Below are 21,175 nucleotides of genomic sequence, written 5' to 3' on the forward strand. Positions count from 1 at the left end.
CGTAAAGAGTTTCCGAAGATTTCCTTCACATGAAAAACATAGTCTTTCAAAAAAAGCATGTTTTTTCCCGGCACAGATGTGACATCACCATTCCCTACTCTTCTGTCTTCTTATCCTCCCCACCATTATTTATTTCACCCTCCCCTCGTCCCCACCATCCCCGACTCCCCCGTCCCCTCGTCCTCGCCCCCATTCCTACTCTGTCCCGTCGTTGTCCCCCACCATCCCCCACTCCCGTCCTCTCGTCCTCCCCACCATTCCCCACTCCCTTGTCCGATGTATTCCCATATGATTTGGTATTCCCTTCAGAAAATTTGGAACAACAAATAATCAGATGTTTCCATCACTGAAAAATATGAACAGTAAAAAAAAACAAATGAAAAACAATGAAATAATTTTAAAATAAACTATACTCATGAAATGAATGATATGGTCAACCACACAGCTCAATTCTAAGGCAATGTCACACAAAATAATTAAATCAAAATGAAAATAAATCTAAATCGACGAAATTTAAATTTATCAATGCAATCAGAAACATTGAAATGGAATGGTAGCATATTTAGTATTGTGTGTGTTGCTCCTACATGCGCTGTTTTTCAAACAAAGCATGATTTTACATCTCACAGGTGGGGCATCTATACTTATTCTCTCGAAATGAACGGTATTGTAAACAACACAGCTCAATTCCAACGTAATGTCCAACAAAATAATTAAATAAAAATTAAAATAAAAATAAATTATGAAAATTCAATTTATCAATGCAATCAGAAACAGTGAAATGGAATCATAACATTTAGCATGTGTTGCTCCTGCCGGAGCAACCGGACCGGTCGGTCGGCCGAGCGGACAGCACATCTGTGATCCTGTGGTCCCGGGTTTGATCCCGGGCGCCGGCGAGAATCAATGGGCAGAGTTCCTTTCATCCTATGCCCCTGTTACTTAGCAATAAAATAGGTACCATGTGTTAGTCAACGGTCACGGGCTGCTTCCTGGGGGTGGAGGCCAGGTCGAGGACCGGGCCGCGGGGACACTAAAGCCCCGAAATCATCTCAAGATAACCATCTCAAGATCTCAAGATAACCTTGCGAGCAACAGATGGCGCTGTTTTAAAAAAATGCTTGTTTTTACCTTTTTTTTTTAAACAGGGAGCCGGTCGGCCGAGCGGACAGCACGCTGGACTTGTGATCCTGTGGTCCTGGGTTCGATCCCAGGCGCCGGCGAGAAACATTGGGCAGAGTTTCTTTCACCCTATGCCCCTGTTACCTAGCAGTAAAATAGGTACCTGGGTGTTAGTCAGCTGTCACGGGCTGCTTCCTGGGGGTGGAGGCCTGGTCGAGGACCGGGCCGCGGGGACACTAAAGCCCCGAAATCATCTCAAGATAACCTCAAGATAACCTGTCACTGTTTCTTTATCTATATTGTAGGTATATAAAAGCATGCGAGTATTCGAATGAAACATTGTGTCAAAATTTCAAAGCAATCGGTGAAGAATTTTTGGAGATTACAGTGTGTGTTGCTCTTACGTCCAACAGATGGCGTTGGTTTTCAAAACACCATGTGTTTTCCTGTCACAGGTGAGGCATGTATATAAAAACACGCGCTTATTCGAAAGCAACGTTGTGTCAACATTTCAAAGCAATCGGTAAAGAGGTTTCGAAGATTTAACTCTCGTGAAAAACATAAAAACACAGTTTTTTTAAAAAAGCATGTTTTTTCCCCATCACAGACGTAGCATCTATATAGTATGTATATAAAAATGCGCTTGGATGCGAATGGCACGTAGTTGGAAAATTTCAAAGCAATCGGTAAAGAACTCTCGGCGATTAGCGATTTTGAACAAATGAACATCTCCATTTTTATTTATATAGATAGCATGTGTTTTCCTCCTACATGTAACAGATGGCGCTGTTTTCAAGAAATGCATAGTTTTACCTGTCACAGGTGTGGCATCTATACTTATACCTACGAAATGAACGTTATGGTAAATAACACAGCTCAATTACAACACAATGTCACACAAAATAATTCAATGAAAAAAAATCGAAATTTATGAATATAAAATTTATCAAAGCAATGGGAAACATTTAAATGAAATTTGTGACATTTAGTATTGTGTGCATGTTGCTATTATGTGCAACAGATGGCGCTGTTTTTCAAAAACGCATGTTTTTACCTGTCACAGAGGTGGCATCTGTATAGTAGGTATATAAAAAGACGCGCATATTCGAATGGAACGTTGTGTCAGAATTTCAAAGCAATTGGTTAAGAACTTTGGGAGATTACAGCGTGTGTTGCTCTTACATCCAACAGATGGCGTTGTTTAAAAAAACAAAACATGTTTTCTCCGGTCACAGGTAAGGCATGTATATAGTAAATATACGGAAACACGCACCTATTCGAATGCAACGTCGTGTCAAAATTTCAAAGCAATCGGTAAAGAGGTTTTGAAGATTTCTCTCATGAAAAACATTATAATATATATAAATATATATATATATATATATATATATTATATATATATATATTATATATATATATATATTATATATATATATATTATATATATATATTATATATATATATATATTATATATATATATATATATATATATATATATATATATATATATATATATATATATATATATATATATATATATATATATATATAAATATATTATATTCCTCTCACCAGGAATAAGATTTGAAAATATTATTCATAAAATATAAAGTTTACCTACAACTTGGTTCATGCACTTTATAAAAATTATAATGTAATTGTGTACGTTAATGCAATAAAGATAATTGGACGCTCACTAAAATATGAAATGCGGCGTTTCTTATAACAATATTTGTGTTACTTAAGTAGGCTTGTTTTTGTGTTTTTTTAAATGCAAAGTATGTAACTTTTTTCTGTTCTGGTTGTGTCACTGCGATAAATTTTTGTGGACCGCAAAAATATTGTGTAATACAATAATTTAAATAGTGTGTGTGTGCATGTGTATGTATTCACCTAGTTCTCACCTAGCTATGCTTGCGGGGGTTGAGCTGTGGCTCTTTGATCCCGCCTCTCGACCGTCAATCGACTGATGTTCAGATTTCTGAGCCTACTGTTCTCGATTATATCTACATTTGAAACTGTTTATGGAGTCAGCCTCCACCACATCACTGCCTAATGCATTCCATTTTTTAGTTACTCCGACACTGAAAATGTTCTTTCTGACGTCCCGTCCAGTAGTGTGTGGTGGGGGGGGGGGGGGGAAGGTGTGTAGCCATTTTTGTTTCCAGCACACACAAACACACACAGATGAGAAACCCATGGTTTAATCAGAGAAGTAGGCCAGCTAAGCAGCAAAGTAAAAGGGCATGAAGAAACTACAGAAATAACAGGACACTTGACCGCAGAGAAAGATACCAGAGTACCAGGAATGAATATGTCAGGGTGAGAAGAGAGGCAGAAAGACAATACGAAAATGACATCGCAAGCAAGGCAAAGACTCAACCTAAATTGCTCCTCAGCCACATCACGAGAAAAACGACAGTAATGGAACAGGTAATGAAATTGAGGATAGGGACAGACAGATTCACTACAAACGATAAGGAAGTGTGCGAGGAACTGAATAGGAAATTCCAGGTCTTCACGTTAGAGAAAGAAGAAGTTCCAGAGATAGGAGAAGGAATAGATAAACAGGAACCACTAGAAGAGTTTGAGATTACTAGTGGGGATATAAGGAATCTTTTTCTAGAGTTGGATGTTATAAAGACTATCACTATTTTGGATTCTTCCAAAGGGATGGAATGCATCATCAGGCCCAGATGGAATCTTCCCATGGATACTAAAGGAAGGAACAGAAGCACTGTGCCTGCCACTCTCCATTATATACAACAAATCACTGGCAACAGGAGAACTGCCAAAAATTTGGAAAGCGGCTAATATAGTCCCGATATATACAAGGGGGCGGCAGACAGGAGGCACTGAACTACAGGCCAGTGTCCCTAACTTGTATACCATGCAAGCTGATGGAGAAGACTGTGCGAAAAAGCTAGTGGAACATCTGGAGTGAGAGAACTTTGTAACACAGCATCAACATGAGTTCAGAGATGGCAAGTCCTGCCTCACAGGATTAATTGAATTCTACGATCAGTGTCTGGAAACCGACACACACAAACACACACACACATATAACACAGTCTCCCTTAGTTTGTATTCCCTTCAGGATGGAAAATGGGAGACTCCGTGACGTCATCGACTCCGTGACGTCATGGATGTCATCGTTATTTACAATATGAAACATTGTTAATAGACTAGTTTAGTATCTAGAGTTAACAAAAGAGTATTCAATAAGACTGAATATAATTATTAACACCGTATTGTAGCTAGGTTCCCTTGTTAATGTAAAATTACTTTGAGTGAGGAACCAGCGTTGAGGGCGTCGGCTCCTCTGAGAGGAAGGCTCCCGCATCATAACATAACATAACAACAACAGAGCAGCCCCACGCTGTATTGGCTCTAGAGCTGGTGTAAAAACTAGACACCCCATTTACGTGTCAACACCAGCAACACAGCCTAACAACGATTGTATCCCGCTTATCAAGTATTTTGTATATGAATTATAATGTGCACATTTATTCATTTATAAAAATAAGTCGGTCATAATGTATGAACAACCCAAACCACATGTACGTGTACACCCCATTTACAACCCTCACAGTTCATGTCATACCTGTAATTGATATGTTTAGGGAACTTTGATTAATTCCTTGCATCCCATACAGGTAAATTGTGAGAGGAGCAGCAAGCTGTGCAGACGGTTGGTTCATACACATTACAATTGTTTGCCAAGCTTTGTCCTTCCCACAAGCCGCCATTACGTGGCACCAGGAGGCACAGGGCCACACCCAATCTGAGGCTACACCTACACGCCTTACCAGGCCCACACTACTGGCCCAGCTAAGCCAAATTTAATAATCTTAGTAGTCATAATTAGTAATTTACTAGTAGATTAGACCACCATATGTGGTATACTGTATTATAAAAGGTAAACAATTGGTAGTTTAAGAAGGAGCCATAACAAAGTGGTTTAGGCTACCAATTGTCCCTCCCAATAGTGTGTAAGAAGATTTCAGGCAGTTTACAAGTATATACAGTCCACTCAATTAATTCTTACTTACTAAGAAAAATAAATAAGACATAACTTTATTTTATTAAAGTCAATTTGAAAAGGAGAGATTAGCTGCCTGGAATTTCCCCACAATCAGGCAAGAAAGACATTGGTAGGTAGACTGCATATTTTTGGATTGCCAGAAAGCCTTTGACACTGCACTGAAAATGCTGGAGATGTAGGCAGAAGTGAAAGGGAAGGTACACCGTTGGATAAGGGAGTACCTAAGTAACTGAAGACAGCAAGTCACTGTGAGGGGTGAGGTTTCAGATTGGCGAGACGTTACAAGTGGAGTCCCGCAGGGGTCAGTCCTTGGACCTGTTCTGTTTCTGATATATGTAAATGATCTCCCAGAAGGTATAGAATAGTTCCTCTCATTGTTTGCTGATGATGCAAAAATTATGAGAAGGATTAAAACAGAGGAAGATAGTATGAGGCTACAATATGACCTAGACAGACTGAATGCATGAGCCAACAAATGGCTACTAAAGTTCAATCCAAGTATATATAAAGTAAGGAAAATAGGCGAGGGAAACCAGGAGGCCAGACGGGATTCAGAATTGGAGAGGAACTACTTCATGAAACGGACAGAGAGAAAGTTCTAGATGATATCACACCAAACCTGTCTCCTAAAGCCCACATAATAAATTACATCTACGGCATACCCGAGGCTGTCTAACATCAGAAAAGCCTTCAGAAACCTGTGTAAGGAATCATTCAGAACCTTGTATACCACATATGTAAGACCAATCCTGGAGTATGCGGCCCCAGCATGGAGCCCCGTACCTTGTCAAGCACAAGACGAAGCTGGAAAAAATGAGAGATATGCCACTAGGCTAGTCCCAGAACTAAGACGCATGAGTTACGAAGAAAGGCTGTGTGAAATCCACTTCACGACACTAGAAGACACAAGATTTAGGGGAGACATGATCACTACCTACAAAATTCTTAGAGGAATTGACAGGGTAGCCAAGGATAAATTGTTTAACACGGGTGGTATGCGAACAAGGGGGGGACAGGTGGAAACTGAGTGCCCAAATGAGCCACAAAGACATTAGAAAGAACTTTTTAAGTGTTAGTAGTTAGTAAATGGAATGCACTAGGAAGTGATGTGGTGGAGGCCGACTCCATACCCCGTTTCATATGTTGATATGATAGAGCCCAGTAGGCTCAGGAATCTATACACCAGTTGATTAACAGTTGAGAGGCGGGACCAAAGAGCCAGAGCTCAACCCTCGCAAGCACAACTAGGCGAGTACACACCCTGCTGCACACGAGGGCATCGGTGAGCAGAAGTGGCCGTGGAAATTTAATAACAAATCCATATTTTACCGTTAACAATCACAAATCCGGAACCGTTATGAAAGTAATCGATTTTGCAGCTTAAAAATAATTATTTAAGCATCGTTCTTAACTTTTTTTCAATTTGAGCCGAGTGAGAGGATTTTCGTTCGTTGGTCTCATATTGTCTCCTAGGGCGAAATTCCGTTGTCACTCGAGGGTGTGAGCCCCGTTGGCATGGGTCTGGATAAGCCATTCCGTTATCATCACTGAGGTCACCAGTAAGATTTGTATCGTCGTGTGCCGGTTGGGTCAATTACACTTTTAGCCTCTTCTCTCGGAGGCTGTTATAGAGAGCTCGAGAACGCTCATCTCAACACGTCAGTTATGATGATCGTTGTCCTTTGGAGGTCACTCTCAGGTCAGGGATGGTAATGGGACATGGGCATCGGACAGAATAACGTATCCGATCAGGTGAATTGGTTTGACGTAAATATTATAGATGAGACGAGTCGTTGTCTGATGCTACGCACCGCTGAAAATACCTTAAGCCTAACGAAACTCTAATCTCCCCTGTGTCTTCCTCCTCCCAGCAGGCGTGTGTGGGCGGCAGCAGCGCCCACTACGCCGAGCTCTTCCTGCCTGGAGCTGCCGCAGCACAGCCACAGCACTGCCACCAGCCACAGCGCGTCCTGTACGCAGCTTTTGACCAGCGAGCGCGGTACCCCGCGCCCCAGCAGCACTACCAGTCCTCGGCGTACCAGCACACGCTACCAGCCTCCAGTACGCCCACGCCACACCACCACCACCAACCGCACCACACGCCCGCGGGACACCCACAGGCGACCCAGGAGCCAATCTGGACGCCTTCTGCGACGGCGATAGTCCGGCGGCACTCACTGAGACGCGATCCTTACACGAGTAACCACGAGGCAACGGTGCCACTCATTGCTAGCCAGAAGGAGAGCTCCGTCTAGGGTGAGTGAGTGACCCTACCTGGCTCTTGTTAGGTCTATAAGTATCTCTGTAGGGTGAGTGAAGGGTTCACACGGGCTCTTGTTAGGTCTACCACCGTCTTAATTAAGGGTGATTAGGGAGTTAAACCTCGCTCCTGTATAATCTACTAGTAAGTTATGATAGTGGACCCAGTGCTGGCCTCGGTACCTTAGAAAAACAAAAATATCCTTTCTTGTTGTTTCGACTTTACCTCTTAGTCTTGTCTAGGGTGAGTCACGCCCTGATAAGACTCTTGAGCCTCCCTCTCCTCCTCCTCCTCCTCCTTGTTGTGTAGTGAGCATCTCCCAGCTCAGCCTGGTCTGTAAACCGGTGGTCTATATCTTCTTGCAAGGTTGATGTGCACAGTGGCAAGCTTGCAATCCGTCCTCACATATATGTAATCCTACGTGTTCTTTAATTATCATCATCTTGCTGGCGACGTTCCCTAAATTGCATTCGTGTGTGTGAATGTTGTGGCTGTACAGATTAGCATCACTAAGGAAGATATCGGGTTAGTATTGGCAAGAGGTGTTATTATATTTTAGTACACACACACACACACACACACACACACACACACACACACACACACACACACACACACAAACCTGCCTAACTCCCACTCCCGCACTGCCTCCTACATTACCCCTTCACCCCCCTCCTAACACATGCGCCCTATATCTAGGCCGCGGTCTTCAAACATCTTTCCATTCACCACAATGTATCATTACATTTATGAACAGTTTAGGAAACGTTGTTCACAGAGACAAACAGCGTCGTAGAGCCTCAGACCCGTGTCAATAGAGCGTGTCTGAGGCTCTGTTGCAATATAACCTTTGATCCACTTCGGTTAAAAGGGTCATTACAATAAAGGGTGGGTACAGTGATGTGTGCGGGTACATTACTCTTCTTGTGCCACGTTATCAGGAGTGGAGGACGTTGGTGAGATTTCGTCACGTAATTATTTGTTTTACGTTGTTTGATCATGTTGTTGTGACTTGTATTGTGCATCGCTGTTTTATATTGCATGGTGTTAGACATATTGAGCTGCTAGAGGTGTGGGTACAGCGGGGATGACTTCTGACGACAATGTTGTATTATTCCACAGTTCTGCTAGCTGACGTGTTAACGGCGGCGTCAGCGGCCGTGTCAACGACGGCGTCAGCGGCCGTGTCAACGACGGCGTCAGCGGCCATGTCAGTAGTGGCGTCAGCTGGGTGTAAGCAGTGGCGTCAGCGGCCGTGTCAGCAGTGGCATCAGCGGCCGTGTCAGCAGTGGCGTCAGCGGCCGTGTCAGCAGTGGCGTCAGCGGCCGTGTAAGCAGTGGCGTCAGCGGCCGTGCAAGCAGTGGCGTCAGCGGCCGTGCAAGCAGTGGCGTCAGCGGCCGTGCAAGCAGTGGCGTCAGCGGCCGTGTAAGCAGTGGCGTCAGCGGCCGTGTAAGCAGTGGCGTCAGCGGCCGTGTAAGCAGTGGCGTCAGCGGCCGTGTAAGCAGTGGCGTCAGCTGCCGTGTAAGCAGTGGCGTCAGCGGCCGTGTAAGCAGTGGCGTCAGCGGCCGTGTAAGCAGTGGCGTCAGCGGCCGTGTAAGCAGTGGCGTCAGCGGCCGTGTAAGCAGTGGCGTCAGCGGCCGTGTAAGCAGTGGCGTCAGCGGCCGTGTAAGCAGTGGCGTCAGCGGCCGTGTAAGCAGTAGCGTCAGCGGCGGTGTCAGTGATGGCATCTGGATGATGTACTCAAACAGAGATGGGACTACAAGCAAGACCAGTGAACTAAGGGAAAAATCGCAAGAAATAAACCCAAATGTAATTGGACTCGCAGAAAGAAAACTCACAGGAATCATAACAAATGCAGTGTTTCCCCAGGACTACACTGTAATAAGGAAAGAGGGAAGGAAGAAGAGGAGGTCGAGTGGCTCTACTAATGAGAAAGGAATGGAGTTTCAGGGAGATGGTTATCCCAGGATGCAAGGGATTCAGAGGGTACATAACAGACACCATAACAATAGGAGGACCAAGAATAGTAGTAGCAGTGATATATAACCCTCCACCAAATGACAGAAGACCCAGGCAAGAGTATGGCAACAACAACATGGCAGTTAACAATATAATTGAGAGGGCAGCCTCTGCTGCCTGTAGATATAGATCCAACCTGCTCATCTTGTGGGGACTTCATTCACAGAAGGATAGACTGGGAGAACAAGGAACCGCATTGAGGTGAAGATACATGGAGGGCTAAACTATTGGAGGTGGCGACAAGAAACGTTTTTAGCCAGCATGTCAGGGACCCACAAGGATGAGAGGAAATGATGAACCAGCGAGACTCGACCTAGTCTACACTCTGAACGATTCCGATATAAGGGAAATCGATTTTGAGGCCCCAGTAGGAAGGAGCGACCACAGTGTACTGGCGTTTGAGTATCTGGTTGAAGAAGGGTAAGGAGCTCGAGGAGGGGAACTGAAAACAAAAGGCTGGCATTCCGAAAGGGAAACTTTGAGGGGATATGAAAATTCCTAGCAGATATAACATGGGAAACAGTTCAGGGGAAAGACGGCCCAAGATAGGATGGACTACATAACGCAGAAGTGTAAAGAAGTCACAGAAAAGTTTGTCCAGGTCCAAAAGGAAAACAATGAAATGAAGATGAGAAATCCATGGTTTAATCGGTGATGTAGGCTAGCCAAGCAGAAAAGTAAAAGGGCATGGAGAAACTATTGATATAACAGGACACTTAAGAGCAGAGAAAGATACCAGAGTGCCATGAATGAAGATAATATGAAAATGACATCGCAAGCAAGGCAAAGACTCGGCCTAAATGGCTGCACACCCACATCAGGAGAAAACAGTAAAAGAACAGTATTGAAATGGGGAATAGTGGTAGACAGATTCGCTGCAAATGACAGGTGCAAGGAACTAGAAAAGAAATTCAAGGTCTCCACATTAGAAAAAGAAGAAGTTCCAGAGATTAGAGAAGGAGTAGTTAATCAGGACAAACTAGAAGAGTTTGATATTACCAGCGGGGAAGTAAAGAAAATGTTGCTAGATTGGATGTGTCAAAGGCTATAGGCCCAGATGGAATCTCCCCTTGGATATTGAAGGAAGGAGCAGAAGCACTCTTCCTGCAAATCTCCATGGTGTATAACAAATCCTGGTAACCACGAACTGCCAAAAATTTGGAAGACGGATATTTTTGTCCCGATATACAAGGAGGAGCATAGACAGGAGGCACTGAACTACAGGCCAGTGTCCCTAACTTGCATACCATGCAAGCTGATGGAGAAGATTGTGCGATGAAAGCTAGTGGAACATCTGGAGTTAAAAAATTTTGTGACAAACCATCAACATGGGTTCAGGGATGGCAAGTCCTGCCTCACAGGATTAACTGAATTCTACGATCATGCAACAAAAATCAGGCAAGAAAGAGGGGTGGGCAGACTGCATATTTTTGGATTGCCAGAATGCCTTTGACATGGTACCACACAAGAGGCTAGCGAAAATGCTGGAGATGCAAGCAGGAGTGAAAGGAAAGGTACTCCATTGGATAAAGGATTACCTAAGCAACGAAAGACATCGAGTCACTGTGAGAGGTGAGGTCTCAGATTGGCGAGACGTCACCAGTGGAGTCCCGCAGGGTTCAGTCCTTGGATCTATACAGTTTCTGATATACGTGAATGATCTCCCAGAGGGTATAGAATCGTTCCTCTCATTGCAAAAATTATGCAAAATTATGTAAAAATTATGAGGAGGATTAAACAGAGGAGGATTAAACAGAGGAAGATAGAAGGAGGTTACAAGATGACCTAGACACACTGAATGAGTGGGCTGACATATGGCTATTAAAATTCAACCCAAGTAAATGCAAGGTAATGAAACTAGGCGGTGGAAACAGGAGGCCAGACACAGGATTCCGAATAGGAGATGAAGTACTTCATGAAACGGACAAAGAGAAAGATCTAGGAGTTGACATCACACCAAACCTGTCTCCTGAAGCCCACATAAAAAGAATTACATCAGCGGCATACTCTAGGCTGGCTAACATCAGAACAGCCTTCAGGAACCTATGTAAGGAATCATTCAGAACCTTGTATACCACATATATAAGACCAATCCTGGAGTATGCAGCCCCAGCATGGAGCCTGTATCTTGTCAAGCACAAGACGAAGCTGGAAAAAGTTCAAAGGTATGCCACAAGTCTAGTCCCAGAACTAAGAGGCATGAGTTACGAGGAAAGGCTGCTTGAAATGCACCTCACGACACTGGGAGACAGAAGAGTAAGGGGAGACATGATCACCACCTATGAAATTCTCAGAGGAATTGACAGGATTGATAAGTGTGAGATTTTTTTTTCCTTGACAATTATCAAAATAATTAATTCCTATTGATGTTATGTTAATCGTAACTACCTCGCAAGAGAGGCAGACCTTAAACAGCAAGAGCTGCCAGTGGCAGGTATTTAATCTTAAAGCCTAAGATCATAGGACCGCGGGAGCAAACCGCCAGGCGAAACCACTCTGGTAATACCTGTCACTTAGGTCGCTGGCTCCTCCTAGTTGACAACTAATGAAGGGTAGCCGACGGATTCTCACTTGTTTATAGAAGTGTGGTGCTGTGCAATGGACTCGAGCTTTACATACAGACTTGATATGAACATAAGCAGGCAAAACGTTACAGAACATGAAATGTGTGAACATGAAATAATATTAGAAGGTCTGACGTAAACGAGCATTTTCTATAATATAATTTATTTACAAAAAAACTAGAACTACTATTACAAAGAGTTTATGTTACTTTACTGTCACTCCAGTGGCGCATTAAAGAACAGCTATAAAACAGCCTGATGGACCCACGGTATCCTTATCCCGTCGTCGCCGACTCACTAATAACACTAACTAAACAAAGTGGTGCCCACTTGTGACGCAAGCTTGCAATCAATATTGTCACGGCTTCACAAAAACTTGACTGGCGCTCGCTGCCCTCAACGAGGTACCAAGTAACAAGGCGGTTAATCAAAGAATGATAACCCTTATAAAAATCTTACGTTAACACACACGTGTCTCAACGACACTTAAATGGCAGCAATAACTCGTAAATCAAATAAATACATCAACTTGAAAGACAAACATTCGGTGAGTAATTCCCAATTACTGAATACAACAGCCTATTAATTCAGACGAGTATTGATAAAGCCTACTGTCTCTCAACTGACAGTTCATTTCCGGTCTTACAACAAGATTACCTTAACGAGGGTAGACTACTGTACCACACACAAGGCTACAAGACACTCCATGTAAACAACATCAACACCTTGTGAATTCACTAAGTAGCGGGTACTAATTCTCCTTAATTAGCTACGAGTGTTTAATCCCTCTGCCCGCAGACAGATTTGATCAGTCCAACGAATTACAGCAGCCTAATTACAGCGCAATTGACTCCGATCATAACAGACCGGTCAACTCCTTACGTTAATCCATCAATTAACGACAGCTCGTTAAATCGTTAACACTACGTTAGTCTTCACTTGACAATTCCTCCACTGCGTGAACTTCACTGTGACTGTTGCCTTTACACGACTCTACGTTAATCACAACAATGTTCAACAAAACAACAATGACCTCGTTAAGTAAATCGTGACCCCCCGGTGACGTTAAATGACTAATTCTCACGGAATCCTTCACAGTACACAACGCATTCCACCAAGGACACAACTTGTCTACAGTTTACACACGGTACAACACAGTACATCACAGTACAGTCTTGCCACTCACGGCAAAACTTATAAATGACTTCTCCAGTAAATTATCTACCAATAATTCACAACTTTACCACAACACAACAGTAAAATAAGCGCTGGCCAATATAATAATAGAATTATTTATAACCAAGGGAAACCTCCCTGTTACCACTTTCACTGCTGAAAAAAGGAATCAAATTACAGCGAATTACATACACGGCACATAGAGAAAAATGGAAACAAAGAACACTTTGCTCCACCGCTGAATGTGTCTAACGTCAACCTCACAGTTGGGCTCCACCTCAACTTGATGACGTCAAACAGGGTAAACTCCCACGTTTCCAATTCACATTCACCTCACTAGGTGGTCACAGGGACAGAGGACAGACAGAACACTGGGTGCAAAACCAGCTTCAGAGTTTTATTATCCAAAACGGAAACAGTGTACTTACATCAATCTCGCGGGCGCGCCATACACACACACACACACACACACGGCAACCTCACTCCCACTGCTGCTGCTGCTGCTGGATGATGAAGTAGGCGTCCTCACTTCGTACACGTGGTCGGCTGGAGCACGGGGTCCTAGACCACGGGGATAGCTCCACACAGAGACCAGGTGGCGCAGACACGCCAGATTCAGGCAGCCAGGGGTGTACGCACAACAGATCACACAGACACAGCTGTAATGCGGTACCATGCCCATCCACTTGACACGGTACCCTAGGATACGACGGTACACGGTGTTACACAGCACGACGGTACACGAGACAGAGTCCTTCACTGCTCACTGCTAATTCCTCGGAATTATGAATTTAAGGTTTCTCTCATAACACTGAAACCTTCTCTAGCTCGTCTCACTGCGGTACCTTCAAGCTAAGATACGACAGACGGCGGATGTCACTAACACATGACGATAACAGCCTCACTCAGTCCAGTTGCTCTGAGAAGGCGTTTCACGATCACGCGGCTCAGATGACAAAGTTCACACTGCTAAATCATTGGAAACACCTTTTTCCGATACCGGATTCTTACTGACGCCACCCGGAAAGATAGCAAGACGATGAACATGACTTTAGTAACGTTGCAGTTGGTATTTCTCGATGCTTGGCCTTAGCACGAGAAAGTACGTCCTGCTCTAGCAACGTTCTTGGTAAGAATAATTATTTGGGCGCCAAGATGGCTTAGGGATACCATGCGGTACCCCTCGGCATTTTGACCAATCACGGTTCAGCATTCCTGAAGCCCAAGCGCCTTGGCCAACGGCGTACCTGCCTCACGACGCTGCCCCCTCTCTCACGAGGTGGACACGTGATGGGGAAGTTAGTCTACAGCCATTAACCCCCCAAACCTCCCTCTCTACACTTGTACAAAAATTTCCACGAAATCAACTCCCTCCTGTAATTTTCTTCAAACCTGATACAGCGATCAGAATGACATCAATGGGTAGCAAATGTCAGGCTGTCTAACGACACCCAACACGACTGTGGAAAAGTTATATTCAGAAATTTGAGTCACCGTGCACATCACTGGTGCACTATGCAATTTCATACCTCAACCAGTGCACGAGAGAGCAAGAAAAATCTGTCTCCTGACAATAAGGCTAAACTGTTTAACACTGGTAGTACGCAAACAAGGGGACACAGGTGTAAACCGAGTACCCAAATGAGTCACAGGGACGTTAGAAAGAACTTTCTCAGTGTCAGAGTAGTTAACATGGAATGCATTAGGTAGTGACGTGGTGGAGGCTGACTCCATACACAGTTTCAAATGTAGATATGACAGATCCCAGTAGGCTCAGGAATCTGTAAACCAGTTGATTGACAGTTGAGAGGAGGGACCAAAGAGCCAGAGCTTGTGGGAAAATGTAGCTCTAAACAGAGCTAGATGAGCGAAATGGAGACTAACTTGAGTTATTTTCTTGTCTATCTTGTAACGACGAGCAACTTACCCGTTGAATAAATATGGACAAATATAACAACATTAGCTGGAATCTTGCTACATTAGGCTCGCCGGAAAGGTGTCTAGTAGTTGTGGGAGTCACTCTCGATCCCGGACACCTGCTGCTGCAGAATGTCGAATTATGGGCCGGTATTACGAGCTCCTAAACACAACTTCTTATCAGCAGTGTGGCTGACGCTTTTGAACACGCTGGGAATGGCGTCTCTTTTTCTTCTTCTTCTCCATCGCCGGGATACGCACGCGCAGTACACTCCATAGGAATCCCGAGCGTAAAGTTATTTACTTACTCGTAATTAATTAGGGAAGTAAGGAGTTATGACAAATATGAATGTCATAGACATATATGCTACATCATAATCCTATTTCTCGTAAGGCAATTTGTTTAATTAAGACTGCGCGAAATAAACGACAAGGGTTTAGTGTAGATTTATTTTACGTGGCAATAATATCTACAGGAGTAATCAATCTGATTACATGAGATAGTTCAGTAAGCAGTAATACACTAAATAAGTAAACTCTTTCATAGGAGATTATCTTTAGAAAGGGAAAGCAAATAACTGGACTCGGTAGACTTCCAATAATACGTGGAATATTTCATGTTCCAGCCTGACAACTTCACAGCGCCCTGGAAACTAACAAGGATTTGTCTAAAATTACGTTACAAAAGATAAACATTAATTTGGCTATTTCTACGAATTAGTAACGTTAGTAAACGCTATTGTTAAATAAATGAGGGTTAAATGTTGGTTATTTCTAACAGACCTCAACCCCCGCAAGCACAAATAGGTGAGTACACACACACACGCCTACCTCCCACTCCCGCACTGCCTCCTACACTACCCCTTCACCCCCCTCCTAACACCTGCGCCCTATAGCTAGGCCGCGGTCTTCAAACATCTTTCCATCCACCACAATGTATCATTACATTTCTAAACAGTTAAGGAATCGCGTCAAGATTTGCACCTCAACTATTAAGACTTTTTCACAGGGACAAACAGCGTCGAAGAGCCTCAGACCCGTGTCAATAGAGCGTGTCTGAAGCTCTATTGCAATATAACCTTTGACCCCCTTCGGTTAAAAGGGTCATTGCAGTAAAAGGTGGGTACAGTGATGTGTGCGGGTACATTACTGTATCTGTGTCACGTTTCAGGGGAGGAGGACGTTGGTGCAATTTCGTCGCGTAATTATTTTTTACGTTGTTTGATCATGTTGTTGTGACTTGTATTGTGCATCGCTGTTTTATATTGCATGGGAATAGATATATTGGTTTGCAGGAGGTGAGGGGTATGGTGGGCTTTGTCGCAGCCGGGACGGCTTAATGTTATATTATTCCACAGTTCTGCTAGCTGACGTGTTAGCGATGGCGTCAGCGGCCGTGTCAACAGTGGCGTCAGCGGCCGTGTCAGCGATGGCGTCAGCGGCCGTGTCAGCGATGGCGTCAGCGGCCGTGTCAGCGATGGCGTCAGCGGCCGTGTCAGCGATGGCGTCAGCGGCCGTGTCAGCGATGGCGTCAGCGGCCGCGTCAGCGATGGCGTCAGCGGCCGCGTCAGCGATGGCGTCAGCGGCCGCGTCAGCGATGGCGTCAGCGGCCGCGTCAGCGATGGCGTCAGCGGCCGCGTCAGCGATGGCGTCAGCGGCCGTGTCAGCGGTGGCGTCAGCGATGGCGTCAGCGGCCGTGTCAGCGGTGGCGTCAGCGATGGCGTCAGCGGTGGCGTCAGCGGCCGCGTCAGCGATGGCGTCAGCGGTGGCGTCAGCGATGGCGTCAGCGGCCGTGTCAGCGATGGCGTCAGCGGTGGCGTCAGCGGTGGCGTCAGCGGCCGTGTCAGCGATGGCGTCAGCGGCCGTGTCAGCGATGGCGTCAGCGGCCGTGTCAGCGATGGCGTCAGCGGCCGTGTCAGCGATGGCGTCAGCGGCCGTGTCAGCGATGGCGTCAGCGGCCGTGTCAGCGATGGCGTCAGCGGCCGTGTCAGCGATGGCGTCAGCGGCCGTGTCAGCGATGGCGTCAGCGGCCGTGTCAGCGATGGCGTCAGCGGCCGTGTCAGCGATGGCGTCAGCGGCCGTGTCAGCAGTGGCGTCACCGGTGGCGTCAGCGGCCGTGTCAGCGGCCGTGACAACGGTAAACATAACCATATTACAAATCAACAGATGTAAGTCTTTTATCGGATTTACTGTTTAATGAATACCAACGATGGTTCTTGTGTTGATGACTTGTCTTGCACGCACGCACGCACGCACACGCTCGCAAAGGAGCTCACTCTTCAACACAAGGCGCCAACTGGGACCAACATTAAAAGCGAACGCCGACCGTGAGACGAGACACTTGTGAATTGTGATCAGGTCAGATCATCTGCACGAGTGATATTCCTCCAGGAATATCTTGGGATTGGGAAGGCGACCATACCTGCCTTCCCAATCGCCCGGTACTCCACCCCCATCCAACACTCACCCACACAAGCAGCCTTTTCCACAATACTTACTCTTCCACTTCCATCGATGTGGCAGAGTGAGCGTGTAATTACCTAAGTGTAATTACAGGATGAGAGCTACGCTCGTGGTGTCCCGTCTTCCCAGCACTGTTTGTCATATAACGCTTTGAAACTACTGATGGTCTTGGCCTCCATCACCTTCTCACCTAACTTGTTCCAACCGTCTACCACTCTGTTTGCGAAAGTGATTTTTTTTATATTTCTTCGGCATCTGTGTTTAGCTAGTTTAAATCTATGACCTCTTGTTCTTAAAGTTCCAGGTTTCAGGAAATCTTCCCTATCGATTATATCAATTCCTGTTACTATTTGTACGTAGTGATCATATCACCTTTTTCTTCTAGTTCTGGCATATATAATGCCTCTAACCTCTCTCGTAGCTCTTGCCCTTCAGTTCTGGGAGCCACTTAGTAGCGTGTTTTTGCACCTTTTCCAGTTTGTTGATGTGCTTCTTAAGATATGGGCACCACACAACCGCTGCATATTCTAGCTTTGGCCTAACAATAGTCGTGAACAATTTCTTTAGTATATCGCCATCCATGTATTTAAAAGCAATTCTGAAGTCAGAAAGCGTGGCATAGGCTCCTCACACAACGTTCTTTATGTGGTCCTCAGGTGATAGTTTTCTATCTAGAACCACCCCTAGATCTCTTTCTTTATTAGAATTCTTTAAAGATTTCTCACATATTATATAGGTTGCGTGGGGTCTATGGTCACCTATTCCACATTCCATAACATGGCATTTATTAACATTAAATTCAATTTACCATGTGGTGCTCCATATACTTATTTCGTCCAGGTCATCTTGAAGGGCATGACAATCATTTAAGTTTCTTATCCTTCCCATTATCTTAGCATCATCAGCAAACATGTTCATATAATTTTGTATACCAACTGGTAGATCATTTATGTAGACAAACATCACAAGTGCAAGAACTGAACCCTGTGGTACCCCACTTTTGACATTTCTCCAGTCCGATACATTGCCTCTGATTACTGCCTTCATTTTTCTATCAGTGAAGTGAGTGTGTGTGTGTACTCACCTATTTGTGCTTGCGGGGATTGAGCTTTGGCTCTTTGGTCCCGCCTCTCAACTGTCAATCAACTGACGTACAGATTCCCGAGCCTACTGGGCTCGATCATATCAACATTTAAAGCTGTGTATGGAGTCAGCCTCCACCACATCACTGCCTAATGCATTCCATCCGTTAACTAATCTGACACTGAAAAAGTTCCTTCTAACGTCTCTGTGGCTCATGTGGGTACTCAGTTTCCACCTGTGTCCCCTTGTTCGCGTCCCACCAGTGTTGAACAGTGTATCCTTGTTTACCCGGTCGATTCCTCTGAGGATTTTGTAGGTTGTGATCATGTCTCCCTTTTCTCTTCTGTCTTCCAGTGTCGTAAGGTGTATTTCCCGCAGCCTTTCCTCGTAATTCATGCCTCTTAGTTCTGGGACTAGTCTAGTGGCATACCTTTGGACTTTTTCCAGCTTCGTCTTGTGCTTGACAAGGTACGGGCTCCATGCTGGGGCCGCATACTCCAGGATTGGTCTTACATATGTGGTATACAAAATTCTGAATGATTCCTTACACAGGTTTCTGAATGCTGTTCTGATGTTAGCCAGCCTCGCATATGCCGCAGACGTTATTCTTTTTATGTGGGCTTCAGGAGACAGGTTTCGTGTGATATCAACTAGATCTTTCTCTCTCTGTCCGTTTCATTAAGTACTTCATCTCCTATTCTGTTATCTGTGTCTGGCCTCCTGTTTCCACTGCCTTGTTTCATTACTTTGCATTTACTCGGGTTGAACTTCAACAACCATTTGTTGGACCATTCACTCAGTCTCTCTAGGTCAACTTGTAGCCTCCTACTATCGTCCTCATAATTTTTGCATCATCGGCAAACATTGAGAGAAACGATTCTATACCCTCAGGGAGATCATTTACATATATCAGAAACAGTATAGGTTCAAGGACTGACCCTTGCGGGACTCCACTCGTAACGTCTCGCCAATCTGTGTGTGTGTGTGTGTGTGTGTGTGTGTGTGTGTGTGTGTGTGTGTGTGTGTGTGTGTGTGTGTGTTTGTGTGTTTGTGCTTGTTTGAGGCGTCGGTGGAGCTTGAGGAGTGCGCTTCTCAAGGGACACCCAAGAATATTTCACTCCTTTAAATGACAAACTTGACCTTCCCTTCCTCAATATGCCGCGGCCAGGATTAGAGTAATTACGTGCACTGTTACCAAGCATGAACATCTCTCTTCAATCATGGCAGCTTAGTTTACATATATTAAGCAGTTTATGAGATCCAAAAGTGTTACAATGTTGTCTGCGAGAATAACAACCTCGGGGCTGCGAGGCTGAGAGAGCCGTAAACTGTTTGGTGGAATACAGATACAGTCGCTATGTACGAGTAAAGAAGTACTGGCTTAGTAAGTGCGTGTGTGTTTTCGGTCCGGGACAGTTGGCTTCCATCCTGGTCTGCCACCTTCTCATGTTTATGACGATGACATAATGGAAAGAAGTCAGTGATTGCCTCACGGGTCTTCTCGGTGAGGGGTTAAGGTCTTATTCACTTCAGAAGTTTTGAAAATAACTCTTGAATGTTTATTTTAGCTATATATATGGCCAAGTTCTCAAACTCATTTTCGTTATTTTAAGGTGAAGAAAAAAGTGAATTACTACAGTATGTATTACACTTATTTATACAATTTGCACAACGTTTCGAACCTCTATGGTTCATTCTCAAGTGAAAAGAAATTACAGATCTCGTCAGATTTATACCAGTACAGGGTCAGGTGAAAAAACAAGTACAATAGAGGAAAAGGCAATGTGAATAAATAAGGGACGAAGTACATACAATGATTAATCAGGTGTAATAGGCCTATTATGTTGAGCAGTGTCTTCTGTGTTGGCATCGTTATGTTCCGGTCTTGTTCTTACTCTCATGGGGGGTAGAGTAAATAGTTCCATAATATGGGTATTCATGGTATATTGGAACCTGAGTACTGACTCACTCTCTCTTGATTGCATTTTAGATCAAATAATTCATCTGAGTCTTTTAATATGACGAACAGTTGGTTTTTGTCTACTACTGAAGACTATCCTCGAGGGTTCCTATGTAAAAAAATAGGGAACAACACTTAGGGGGAGCCCATTGCTACTCCATCTATTTGAAGATACATGTCCCTTTGCAGACTGATGAATGGAGCTTCCTTAGTACATTCCTCGAGAAGGCTCTTCAAGTGTGGCTCGGGTATGTTTAATTTAGGGGTGCTCTCGTCTCTGTATACTCTGTCCAGTATCATTTCTTTGGTGGTGTCGACTAGGACGTTGGTAAATAGGGATTCGACGTCCAGGGAAGCAACGATTCCGTCAGGATGTGTAGTTTTGATTAATTTCAGGAAATCTGCTGATGATTGTAGACTATAGTTGCTTGGGGTGTATGGAGTTTGTTATGTCTTTTTGCCAGGTGATAGGTTGGAGTTGGTATTTGGCTGATTATTGGAAGTAGTGGGTTACCTGGTTTGTGTGTCTTAACATTGCCATAAGCATATCCTAAGCCATAGTGGC

At 44.4% G+C, this 21,175-nt stretch overlaps 3 protein-coding genes across 4 annotated transcripts in view; 2 read left to right on the forward strand and 1 right to left on the reverse strand.

Annotated features, from left to right (window-relative positions):
- The window catches only part of LOC123758527 (uncharacterized), a 489,534-nt gene extending 482,111 nt beyond the window's left edge, over window positions 1-7,423 (forward strand). The window contains exon 16 of the mRNA XM_069322956.1: window positions 7,043-7,423. Within this exon, the coding sequence (XP_069179057.1) occupies window positions 7,043-7,423 (381 nt within the window). The remainder of the gene's footprint in view (window positions 1-7,042) is intronic.
- A 1,052-nt stretch (window positions 7,424-8,475) lies between these two features.
- Window positions 8,476-9,591, reverse strand: LOC138363594 (antifreeze protein Maxi-like). The gene is made up of 2 exons (XM_069322957.1): window positions 9,483-9,591; window positions 8,476-9,155 (listed from the first exon to the last, which is right to left on the reverse strand). Exons 1-2 carry the CDS (start codon window positions 9,589-9,591, stop codon window positions 8,476-8,478), a joined length of 789 nt encoding a protein of 262 aa, XP_069179058.1.
- Window positions 9,592-16,916: 7,325 nt separating this feature from the next.
- Window positions 16,917-21,175, forward strand: part of LOC123758386 (uncharacterized) — a 38,987-nt gene continuing 34,728 nt past the window's right edge. For both annotated transcript variants that reach the window (XM_045742736.2, XM_069322445.1), the window contains exon 1: window positions 16,917-17,241. In XM_045742736.2, coding sequence (XP_045598692.2) covers window positions 16,954-17,241 — 288 coding nt within the window. In that variant the 5' untranslated portion in view covers window positions 16,917-16,953. The remainder of the gene's footprint in view (window positions 17,242-21,175) is intronic.

This window comes from Procambarus clarkii, chromosome 11 (assembly GCF_040958095.1).
Source record: "Procambarus clarkii isolate CNS0578487 chromosome 11, FALCON_Pclarkii_2.0, whole genome shotgun sequence".
Taxonomy (NCBI): domain Eukaryota; kingdom Metazoa; phylum Arthropoda; class Malacostraca; order Decapoda; family Cambaridae; genus Procambarus; species Procambarus clarkii.